We start from the raw sequence: 12,776 nt of genomic DNA on the forward strand, positions 1-12,776 counted from the left end.
AATAGAGGTAGGCCATGTCTGGGGATAATGTCCCTCATTAAGGCCCTTATAACTTCTCTAGCTTTTTCAGTCCAGGTGGGATAGGCTTCTACCCATTTGGTATAAGTACATATAAAAACTAATAAGTGGCGATAGTGTCCTGCCTTGGGCATGTCGGTGAAATCGACCACTAGGGCTTCAAAAGGGAGAGAACCATATTGCTGAATTCCTGGTGGAGGCCCTTTTCCTTGTCTTGGATTATTTTTGGAACATTCTACACACCGCGCAGATGCTGAATTGGCAAGGCCATGCATGCCATTGATGTAAACTTGCTTCTGTAGCAATGCTGCCAGGGCACTTTTTCCTAGATGGGTAGCTTTGTGTGCCATTTGTACAATACTCCAAATGAGCCGATGAGGTACATAGATTCGTCCATCTGGCAACTCCCACCACTTCTTGGCTGTTTTTTTTTAGCTTGGAGGCAATTAACAGCCATCTGATCTTCTTCTGGAGTATATGCTGGACTCATATCCGCCAAGTTGACTTGGAACAGCGGAGTTGCTATGACCATTACTTCTTCTCTGTCTATATTTTGTCCCTTTTGAAGGGCAGCTTGTTTTGCTACTTGATCTGCCCATCTATTTCCTTTTGCTACATCGCTGGTCCCTTTTTGATGTCCGCAGCAATGCATTACCGCCACTTGTTTAGGGTGCCATACAGCATCTAATAAAGCAGATATTTCTGCAACGTTCTTGAGACCTTGGCCAACTGAATTTATTAATCCTTTTTCACGATACAATGCTCCATGGGCGTGGTGGGTAGTGAAGGCATACTTGGAGTCCGTGTAAATATTGACGGTAAGTCTAGCGGCTAATGTTAGAGCTCGAATAAGAGCAATTAATTCTGCTCTTTGGGCTGAGGTTCCTACAGGCAAGGGATTGGCCTCAATGACTTTGTTGTTTGTTACTATTGCATAGCCGGCATATCTTTTTCCATTTTGGACAAAACTGCTTCCATCAGTAAAATAAGTGACATCTGGGTGTGGCCAAGGGCTATCACACAAGTCTGGACGGCTGGAGTAAACTTCATCCATAGTTTTGATACAGTCGTGTTCGGGCTGACTTCCTGGAGCTATTGGTAGTAACGTAGCTGGATTTAAGTTGGATGACACTTCTAACTTGATACGCAGGTTCTCACAGAGCATGGCTTGGTATTTGGTCATGCGCTCATTGGTGAACCAATAATTCCCCTTGTATTCCATCAGGGTGAGTACTGCATGTGGAACTCGAACAGTTAATTCCTGTCCCATTGATAATTTATCTGCTTCTTGGACTAAGAGGGCTGTTGCTGCAATGGCCTTTAAACATGCTGGCCAGGCTTTTGCGACCGGGTCTAATTGCTTAGATAAATATGCAACAGGTCGCTGCCAGGAGCCCAGCTGCTGTGTTAGTACTCCTACAGCTACATTGTCTCGCTCGGGCACATACAGTAGAAAAGGCTTAGTCACATCAGGCAGTCCTAGAGCTGGCGCTTGGAGTAGTGCTGTTTTAATATTTTTGAAAGCTTTTTTTCTGGGACTCTTCCCACTGAAACGGTGCCGTCTCGGGGCCCTTAGTAGCTTCATACAAAGGCTTGCACATAACAGCGAAGTTAGGAATCCAAATTCTACAGAATCCAGCGGCCCCCAGAAACTCTCGCACTTGTTTTCTAGTGGCCGGCTCAGGCAAGGCACACACAGTCTCTTTTCGTTCGGGGCCCAATTCTCGCTGATGTTGAGACACTATAAACCCTAGATACCGCACCTGGGTTTTACATAGCTGCGCCTTTTTCCGGGACACTTTGTATCCGCGTTCCCACAGAAGGTGTAACAGTTCTCGTGTCCCTTGCCAACACTCAAGTTCTGATGATGCTGCAAGAAGCAAATCATCTACGTACTGCAACAGAACTCTTTTTCCCGGTTCCGAATGGAAATTTTGAAGGTCTTGACTTAGGGCAGTCCCAAACAGCGTAGGGGAGTTTTTAAAACCTTGTGGTAAACGACACCAAGTTAATTGGGTTTTTCTCCCTGTCAGTTGATCTTCCCACTGAAATGCAAAGATAGCTTGACTTGTGGGGGCCAGTCGGATGCAGAAGAAAGCATCTTTCAGGTCTAAAATAGTAAAATGAGTAGCTTCAGATGGAATTAATCCTAGCAAAACATAGGGATTTGGGACGACTGGATGTATTGTCACGGTTGCTTGGTTGACCAACCTCAGGTCTTGCACTGGACGGTATTCTTCAGTGCCGGGCTTCTTCACTGGCAGGAGGGGTGTATTCCATGGTGACCGACATTCTCGGAGTATCCCATATTTTAGTAGACGATCTAGGTGCTTCTGTATTCCTAGTATCGCTTGGCGTGGCAGTGGATACTGTCACACATGTACTGGTATTGCTCCTGGTTTTAACTCAACTACAACTGGAGGCACACATCTGGCCATTCCTGGAGGGTTATCTTCCGCCCATACTCCAGGCACCTGAAAGGCTTGCCATGGCTCTTCATCGAGTACTGGAATGGTCCAATGTAGTCTCCACTCTTCCTCTTGCGGATAAGTGAGTGTCAAAACCTTGCCCTTCTGAGGCTGCCGAAAGGCTACAGCCGCTTTTCCGTCTTCTTCAAAGGACATTTGGGCCCTTAATTTTGATAACAAATCTCGTCCTAATAATGGCATTGGACACTCGGGCAGATATAAAAACTGATGCTTTACTATATGGCTCCCAAGCTGACAAGTCCTTTGTTGTAACAAATGCCTTTCCTCTACTACTCCAGTCACCCCTACTACTTGTACCTTTTGATGGGTGAGGGGTGCCACTGGGTAGGTTATTACAGAGGAGGCCGCTCCGGTGTCTATCATAAAATTAATATTTCGGCCCCCAACAGTGGCGGTGACCAAGGGCTCCCCGGGGCCAAGATGAAGGGGGCCCGGTCTGTCCTATTCGAGACTTTCTGTCACGGCCATCCCCGTGAAAGGATTCATCTCATATCTCTCTATGGACTCTCCTTGCCTCTGCCAATTATTAGGTTGCCAGCTTGGCTGCCCCCCTGCTCGCCCTTGGTATTCTGCTTGATTCCCTTCTTGGTACATTGATGGTCCACCTTGACACTCACGCCACCAATGTCCATCTTTTCCACACTGTGCACACTGATTTCTCCTCAAAAGTTCTCTTCTTCCTCTTCGCCCTCTGCATCTTCCTCTGCCTCTTTCTCCAATTTGTGGCCCTACTAGTGCTGCAGCTAGCAGTTCTGCCTTTTTAACCATTCTCTTCTCTTTCTCTTTCTTTTCTTCTTGATCTCTATTCACATACACTTTCTGAGCAACTTCTAAAAGTTCTGTCAAATTTTTCCCTGCAAACCCAGTCAACTTTTGAAGCTTTTTCCGGATGTCTTTGTAACTTTGGGCTACGAAAGCCATGTTGACTATCTTCAGGTTATCTGGGGCTTCGGGGTCGAGGGGGGTATACTGGCGGTATGCATCTAAGAGGCATTCTAAATACTCTCCAGGGGCTTCGGTTGCGCCTTGCAGCACTTCGGAGACTTTAGTCATATTTATAGACTTCTTCATACCCGCCCTCATAGCCTGCAACAGCAGGGTTTGATACTGGGTAAGGCGCTCTAACCCCGCGGGGGTATTTGGATCCCAATGGGGATTCTCTAAGGGCACTCTTTCTCTCATCCATCCTTGGGGGTTTACGTGGTTTTCAGGAGCCCTTTCCAAGGCAATACGCTCTACCTGTTGATGGATTCGTCACCTTTCTTCTGTGGTGAATAATGTCAATAGTAGCTGTTGGCAATCTTGCCAATTGGGCATATGCGAGGCCATAATACTAGAGCATAGTTCTACTAACTCATGAGGTTTTGTAGTATAGGAGGCATAGTGAGTTTTCCAATTTAATAAGTCTGAGGTTGTAAAAGGCGCATAGGTATAAGCTTGAACTGGAATATAATGCGCCTCTGCCTCTGGGTCCGGGTTATGCACCATCTGGGTTACTTGCCTTAGGGGAAATAAATGTTCAGTCTCGTTTTCTGACTGACGAACAGTAGGCGAGCTCTCTTCGTCACTTTGTCGGAACAAACATCTTTTCTTAAGGGCATTTGATGATTTTACTAAATCTGCAGCCCAATTCCTTAAACTTTCCAGTTCTTCCGTTTCCTTACTTAGCGCTGTTTGAGGCGATATAAGAGAACCTTCAGACTCTACAGAAATAGACGTCTCCACAGGCATCATGGGGGAGTTGGGGGCAGTAGTTGAAAGCGGCGAATTATTGCCTGCTAGGCTTGAAGCCGATGGTGACAGTTCCAAATCGAAACGTGGGGCTATGATACGGTTTCTGCGGGGAGGCCGGGGAGATGACATAGGCTCAGGAACTCCTGTGTTTTGGTGCGGCGGCCTCACGGTGACATGGGCCCGCGGTGGGAGTGGGGCATAGGCGGGTGGCAACGCCGTTAGCTCTGTTAAGTCTTCATTTGGGGCGTCTAACACTGGTTGCATTTTATTGGCTATCTTTTCCTTTCTAAGCACTAAAATTCTGGCCTGGGTTTCTAAGCATTTCTTAAGCCAGGGGGGAGAGGTGCGGACCACAGAATCCCATGAGTCAATGTAGGGAAATTGGTCTGGATGCCCAGGCTCCCCTACCACAATGGCATATACACGACTAATTGAGCTAAGATCTAAAGAGCCTTCAGTGGGCCATCCCACACCAAAAAATGGCCACTCTACTTCACACAAGGTTCGCAACCGTTGTGGAGTCATGGGGGGCTCACCATAATCTCCACTGAAACCCTTCTTAAAATTCTTTAACATACACCCCAAGAGGGTGCAAGGTTTGCTTCCCCCTCCACCCATAACCTCCCTCCTAAATTGAAGACAGACACAATTAGGAAATGGGGATTGGTCAGTGAGTAAGGGGTCTCACTGGCCGACACAAGAGGATTTTATACACCACGCACTTTGCCACTGGCCTGGGCACCCGAACGGTCAACGGTATGCTTCAGAAACCGCAGTAGCCACTCACACAATCATCATTCTCTCCACTACATCCATATGTCCCTGCCACCCACTTTTCCCACTTTTTACCAGAGCGGAAAACGGCTTCCCCAGCTTCCTCAGCTTCTTACCGAGTACTGGCGTGCTGGGTACTGGCGCCCACTCGGGGGTGTGATCAGGCCCCCCTTCTACTCACAAGGAGTAGGTTCTTTTCGTATACGTATACTAACACTGACCTTCTTCACAAGGCGGGGCCCTCTTTTTTTCTGCCCAGTGGCCTTTCTCTCTAAAGGCGGGGCCCTCTTTTCCCATATACTTGCCTTTCTCCTGAAGGCTTCCAATGTGGGTTTCAACGCAATTTCAGCTGCGATACAGGCAGGGCTCAAGTTCCTTTCTCCGCTCGCCGGGGTTCCCTTGATGCTCACAGCCGTTCAGGAGATCCCGGCGCAAGCGGTCTCCCGTTCACCCGACAAAAAGGTCGGTGGCGCCAAGAAGGGAAAATGTGCGCCGAGGTCTCCCTCCTGGTGCAGCAAAAAAGAGCAGGCAAGTGCCACCTGTCTGACTTAGAGCCTGCCACATCCGAGTCATGGCACCATTTATGTAGCAGAAATCAAAGTCAGAGAGACCACGGAGTGAAGGAAAATGAGAGCTTCTTTATTTAACGCGCGGGCTTGAGGCTGGAATTTTTTCCAAAGAGCCAAAAGCCTTGAACTATGGTTACACATTTCTTTTATAGTAATGATGACATACATGCGACCCTTTCTCCCGTCCCCTCTTTCGTGGTTTTGCAGTTAGCACAGTTGTTTACAGTACAGGAAGTGGGCCACAGGATGTTCTATCTTAAGACATGGTTACAGCTTGCAGTAAGCAAAATGTTAAAGGCATGACTAGGTTGTGCAATCCAGCTTGCTGACAAGGGCAGTTTCTACATTGCTGATCTTTTGCTAAACTATACTAACGTTGCAGAAATAGAAGACCACTCAGTCTGGCCTTAAATATGGCTACTACAATCAGGCACACCCTTAAATTTGGACCAGAAGGCCAAAGCTGGCAACTTACCTCCAATGGTTCTAGCCTATAGACCCTTGCCCCGGGAGAGGACACAGAACTGCAAAAGGTGATCCACCAGGATGAGCCACACTTGAAGTAAGCGCAGTTCTGGCCGAAAAGCAAAGAACTCCCTACCTGCTTTGTCGTAAGCAGCCCTGGTACCGGGAGCTATGGAGTGCATCAGAGCTCACTCTGCCTCAGTCTGCCAGTCTCCCAGAGGACTGCTGACACAGGGTCTGGAAGTGCACGCGCCTGGGGGCCAGCTCCTGGAATCTTCCCACCTGCTTATGTTGCACAGTGTCGGTAATCGAGTTGTCAAGGTCAAGTATGTGCCTGGCATCATGGAACCAAATATTGTGTTGCAAATAATGCAAGGTGGATGCTCTCACCAGGGACATAACTCTAGGACTCCAAGAGGATAAGGTGTTGATCACCTGGACAGTGGCCTGATTGTCACACCAAAAATGAATGACAGAACTGGTCCTTCAGACTGCCCAAACACGTACTGCTACATAGATGGGGAAGAATTCCAAAAATGTAAGATCTTTACAGATTCCTCTGGCCAACCAGGTGTCAGGCCACCACCCAGAGCACCGACAATCCTGCCAAATACCCCAAAGCCCCACTACCTAGCAGTGTCCAAATGAATCTGCAGATCAGCTTCTAGGGGCAACTCACGTCTCCAAAAGGAAACACCGTTAAACTCCTGTAAAAACTGAAGCCAGACTGCAAGATCATGACACATAGCCGAAGAGACCCTAACGTGGTGGTGTGGGAGCTACAGCCCGCACATGACCCAACAAAGCCGCCTCAGAAAGGCCTGGCCCAGGGCGATGACCCTGCAGGCAAAATGTAAATACCCAACCACCTTCAATCCTTCAGAAAATCCTTGCTCTAAATGAAGGGCTTCTTCCTTGAGCGGGTACTGCCTCAAAAGCTGATGAAGGGGCCCAATCCTAACTAGGCTGGGTCCCTTTGAGAGGAGGCTGTTGCCCAGCCCCTGATTTTCTGTCCCCTTGCCTGTCACAGCTGGGACCACACCAGCCCTTAATGTTTGGACAGGCGGTACATGCATGCTGCCCACCACAGCTGGAACATTCGTGGTGGCATGACTGACAGGGGCAGGAGCCCTGGGACCTGAACTCCCAACAGAGACAGCAGTGTTGAACCTGAATGGCTGAGGTGGGTTGTTGCTTGGCCAAGATATGACCACTGTCAGACCTTTCCCCCAAATTCTGGTCTGGCTGGAGTCATAAACTGCAGCCAGAGGTCCTGGTCCTTAAGGTCCCAATGAAGTGAAGGGTCAATGGCAGCCCTCATATGGAAGGCCTCGTCATATGCCAGCCAAGCTGCTCATATTCTGTGTATGCCCAGTAAATAATGTTGATGTATCATGTAAGGATCCACCCACATTCAGGAAACTTTTGCTGGAGAACTCCCATGTGAATCAGAAACCCCGGCAGCCAGTTGGCCCAAATGCAGGCAGCCTTCTTATGATTGCCTTTATCCTGATCTTTATCCCCAGACTTATCCATGTCCTTAGATCCCAATTCATGGAATAGTAAGGGAAAATAACATCGATGAACCTCCCCTAGAGAATATTTTCGCTGGTGGCAGGCATTAGGTGGAATCCAAAAGGGGTAGATGTCCTCCCTGTTGGGGTGGCCTCCTTCCCTATTCTAGAGACAGGATCTTCAGCTGCAGGACTAACTTGAGTCTGCCCCACCGTGGGAGGCCCAGCTGGGCCCTGCCATACAGAGGCACAAGCCACAGCCACAGGGAAAGGCTGCTCCACGCTGACCTCAGAAGGTGCGGCAGTCGCCGCCCCTGCCAACTTGGCAGGAGGGCAGACAGTGCCAGACACTGCCGCAGGAGAGGTAGAAACCACTTGTATACCAGCAATAACTGGAATGCTCCGCAAAGTAGGGGGCACCTCTGCTGTCCCTACTGACTCTTCAGGGACCGTAGCCAGTGGAGGTGGGGTCAGGCTGACACCCCAGGCAGCAACCCAGGCCTGGCTGGTAGTACTGCTGACTGGTCACCGCGCCAGGCTAGAAAATTGGCCAGCCCAAACCAGACATCCATGGCAACCATCCCCAAGGCCCCACATGTCCCCAACCTGGCCACAGTGAAATGGGCCCAGACGGCATCTCACTTGAGTCTAGAATTACTAGTGTACAGGGCTCAGGAGCCAGCATGGGTGTCGCTGACCCAGATGCTTGATCAAATGACACAGGATAGCTTGATCCCTTGACAACTGCAGAAGGAACAGGGCCCATAACCTGTGGTGGAGCCATGCTGGAAGAAGCTTCAATCACACTGAAGCATGCTGAAACAGAAAGCAATAAGCTGCCCTGGGTCTGTCTCTGAGTTTGTTTGGGCCGGGAGCCTCCCACCGCATTGGAAACAGGGAAAGGGTGAGGCTCAAAGTCCTTTGTCTTCCTCTACCACCTCCAATTTAGCCAAAATTAAGGATAAATCCAGGTCAGTCTCATCTTCAGAGGAAGAATCACGCCTACTCCAAGGCCGTTTGGCCAGTGGGCAAAGTGCTTTGCCCTACCCCGGCCTTGCCCCCTTGACCTTTTGGGGAGGCATCCTGTCAATGAAAATGTGTGACCTGGCCCCTTGAAGCCAAATCATCCACCCCACCAAAAACTGAAGACACAGGGGTGTTTCATGAAGGCCTTGCCACTTGATTCCCCCCTCAAGAGATATGTGCTTGGGTGGTGTGACAACCCCCACCCCACCCACAAGTGAGGGGAAGGGCGACCCAGGGGTGGGCCCAGAAAGCCTTGTCTGGAGATCCTGACTGGCAGCAGTTCTCTACTGCCCCAGACAAAGGCCTCCCTCCCCAGCCCAACCTGTAAATGCCCACTTGGAGGGCCAACACCTTCTCCCCGTTGGCTGCTGGAGCTGCTCCCCGGTGCCAGAGCTGATGCCACTCCTCTTAACTGCTCCCACAAACAATGTCTCTCACTTGGCTGCAGGAGCGCGTGCTGCTGTCTCTGCAGGCACACTTCAAGGAGGTGTTGGGGAGGGGCCCAGAGAGCTAAAAGCGCCTCTCGAGCCCCTCCCACCCCGGTGCCTCCACCGGAGCCTGCCAATGGCAGCCTCCCACATCTCTTGTCCCCACCATCACGCGTAATGCCCCCCCACCCCACAGCCAGGCAAGCTGGATGTGGGGTTGGGCATTTTTCCAAAAGATGCTGTACCAATAGAGAAATGTTACTGCAAAGTAAACCCCATGTAAGTCTATGGGGGAAAAACAGACAGTACCTATCAAACTTCTGGTAGGCATGCACTAAAATTTAAATTCCTATTTTAAAAAGCCATTCCTTGCCCTTTCTACTTCAAAATTAGTACGGACCATCCTCAAACATCCTCTCCTACATTGCCAAGTTTCAGATCAGTCCATTGATCCATTTTCTCAGTATAGGCCATAGAACCTACTACCCCTGATTTCTGAGTATAATGGCGGAATGAGATTCGGCCAACTCACCCTTAACATGGAGCCACTATGGTGGCCCTATAATACCGGCGTGGGGGCTGCCAGCAAGTGTGAGCTATTCTATCTATCTATCTATCTATCTGGTTATTAGATTTGTTTACTGCCCGACAGGCAAATACCCTTGGGGTGGCTTACAGTCATAAAAGGCCCCAAACCACAAAATAATCAAACAAAAAATACAACAATAAAAGAAACAAAGTAATACACTATTAAACTTTTAAAACATGTTTTAAAATATCAAAAACTCTAAGAAGCCAGCAGTAAAATCAATAATCAGAGCACTAGATTAAAGACTAAATGCCTGCTGGAAGAGCAAGGTGGTATCTAAGTGCATACAGTGAAGGCACCAGGCAGATCTTCGTGCAAAAAGCATTCCACAGATGCTGAACTAGGACAAAACCTTTTCAGAATGACTAATAAACAGCGTCAACTTAAAACTGATGTCATATGGTGGTACACAAAAATCTACTAAAATGAATCTTGAAGGGTTTGGTGTTACATGTTTACCATTACTAACATTGATGCTTGGGCTCCAGACTTAACAATACTCAACTCACTCTGGTCTTAACTCTTTAGTGACAACTGTCACTGAACACACCTACATCATTCAGTAGCCCGGCACACTACTGCTAAAATACACATACTGGTTTCCATGATGATTGAGAACAGGCCGGAGTGAGGACCTACTGTAGCAAGTATAGAGTGATCACTAATTAAGTCCTTCTGCTGACAGAACAGGTTCTGTCAGTGGAAGGCCTTAAAAATCACCCTCCCCTTTGCAGCCCCCATGTGTCCTCAAAATCAGCTCTTGGGGGACCCTCCAGAACAGATTTGGGGAAGGCACAGGAGCAGCAGGTGGCAGGGCAGTGGGGGAGCAGAAAGTCCTAGTTCATGAATGGATGTCAGCTAACAAAATGTTGGATTTTGGCCAAAGATTTGCCAGCTGTCAGATTTGTAATCAACCAACCAATCAATCAATCAATCCCATATGCACTGTATTGGGTCAAGGAACACCTAACTACTTTGAATGAGTTCAAATCTCCAGGGCCAGATGAACTGCATCATAGAGTAATAAAGGAACTGGCAGAAGAGCTCTCAGAACCACTGTCTATTCTCTTTGAGAAATCATGGAGGACGGGGGAAGTGCCAGATGACTGGAGGAGGGCTAATGTTGTCCCTATCTTCAAAAAGGGCAAAAAGGAGGAACCTGGGAGCTACAGACCAGTCAGTCTGACATCAATCCCTGGGAAAATTCTGGAGCAGATGATAAAGCAATCCATCTGGAAGCACCTTGAAAACAAAGCAGTGATTACTCGAAGCCAACATGGATTTGTCAAGAACAAATCCTGTCAGACGAATCTGATCTCCTTTTTTGGAAGGGTAACCTCCCTTGTGGACTGTGGGAATGCTGTGGACATCATATACCTTGACTTCAGCAAAGCTTTCGACAAAGTGCCCCATGATATCTTGATGAGCAAACTAGCTCAACGTGGGCTAGATGAAACAACGATCAGGTGAATCCATAGTTGGCTACAGGATCAGACTCAAAGAGTGCTTATCAATGGGACCTTCTCAAACTGGGGAGAGGTAATGAGTGGGGCACCGCAGTCCTGGGCCCAGTGCTCTTCAACATTTTTATTAATGACTTGGAAGAGGAGGTGCAGGGAATGCTTATCAGATCTGCAGATGACACAAAATTGGGTGAGATAGCTAATACCTTGGAAGAAAGAAACAAAATTCAAAGTGATCTTGATAGACTGAAGCACTGGGCAGAAAACAACAGAATGACATTTAATAGGGATAAATGCCAAGTTCTTCACCTAGGAAAAAGAATCCAAATGCACAGTTACAAGATGGGGGATAGTTGGCTCAACAACACTACAAGCGAGAAGGATCTTGGAATTGTTGTCGATCACACGCTGAATATGAGCCAACAATGTGATGTGGCTGCAAAAAAGGCAAATGTTCTTTTGGGCTGCATTAATAGAAGCAAAGCTTCCAAATCCCAGGAAGTACTAGTTCCCCTCTACTCAGCACCGGTTAGGCCTCATCTGGAGTACTGTGTCCAGTTCTGGGCACAGTACTTTAAGAAGGATGAAGACAAACTGGAGAGGGTTCAGAGGAGGGCAACAAACAAAGATGATCAGGGGACTGGAAACAAAGCCCTGTGAGGAGAGACTGAAAGAACTGGGCATGTTTAGCCTTGAGAAGAGAAGACTGAGGGGAGATATGATAGCACTCTTCAAGTACTTGAAAAGTTGTCACAGAGAAGAAGGCCAGGATCTCTTCTTGATCATCCCAGAGTGCAGGACATGGAATAATGAGCTCAAGTTACAGGAAGCCAGATTCCGGCTGAACATCAGGAGAAACTTCCTGACTGTCAGAGTAATACGACAATGGAACCAATTACCTAGGGAGGTGGCGGGCTCTCCTACACTGGAGGCGTTCAAGATGAGGCTGGACAGCCATCTGTCAGGGATGCTCTGACTTGGATTCCTGCATTGAGCAGGGGGTTGGACTCGATGGCCTCAACCCTGCTATTCTATGATTCTATGAAAAAAAAGTTCTGAAGTGGGGAGCCTTTTGTTTTAGATTTGAGTGCAGTCACAGCAGGTGTCATCTTAAAAGAGGCATTCCGTGATGAAATAGAAGGAATGTCTCTTCTAAGACTGCCCCTGTCATCCATGGTTTCTGTAAGCATTTGTCTTTTAAAAAAAAATAATGAACCTTTATAAAAACTATTCTATTGCTTGATTAATGGTGAGCACCTTTTTCAACCATCAAAAAGGTTTTAATCAATTAGTCTAGCTGATTAATAAATATGTTGCTGCCCTATTTTTTATGCATTCAGTTAGTCATAGAACAAACACCACTTATTTTGCCTTGCTAATAGCCTTGTCAACACCAGCATTTTATATTGTCCTCATCTATCTATATTTTTCCAGTAGATGTCCTCAAGTTCCCCTAGTGTTATATTAACAGGATGCTATACAGGCAGAAGTAGTCTTAGGATGGTGAGATATATTAATCAAATCTCAGGAGAACTTTACATTAGTCTAGAAAGCTTTTCTTGAAATGCTTTGCATTGTTTACCCTTGATGTTCCCTAGACCTTTTATATAATAGTTTCCATATTTTATTTATGTCTTTGTTGCCCAGATAAATTATCCCCATGTTCTATGGAAACCACTAACCTAATAATGACTTGGAGCATTCATT

General features: G+C 47.6%; 1 protein-coding gene across 1 annotated transcript; it reads right to left on the reverse strand.

The window, feature by feature from the left end:
• Nucleotides 1–343: 343 nt before the first annotated feature.
• Nucleotides 344–3,578, reverse strand: LOC146358398 (uncharacterized). The gene is given in 3 exon segments (XM_084803900.1): nt 344–1,552; nt 1,554–2,804; nt 3,240–3,578. Coding segments are annotated over 3 exon segments (2,799 nt in total).
• Nucleotides 3,579–12,776: the final 9,198 nt, after the last annotated feature.

Source organism: Heloderma suspectum, chromosome 1 (assembly GCF_057233095.1).
Source record: "Heloderma suspectum isolate Gila_16-S chromosome 1, 16-S_ref, whole genome shotgun sequence".
In the NCBI taxonomy this organism is placed as follows: Eukaryota; Metazoa; Chordata; class Lepidosauria; order Squamata; family Helodermatidae; genus Heloderma; species Heloderma suspectum.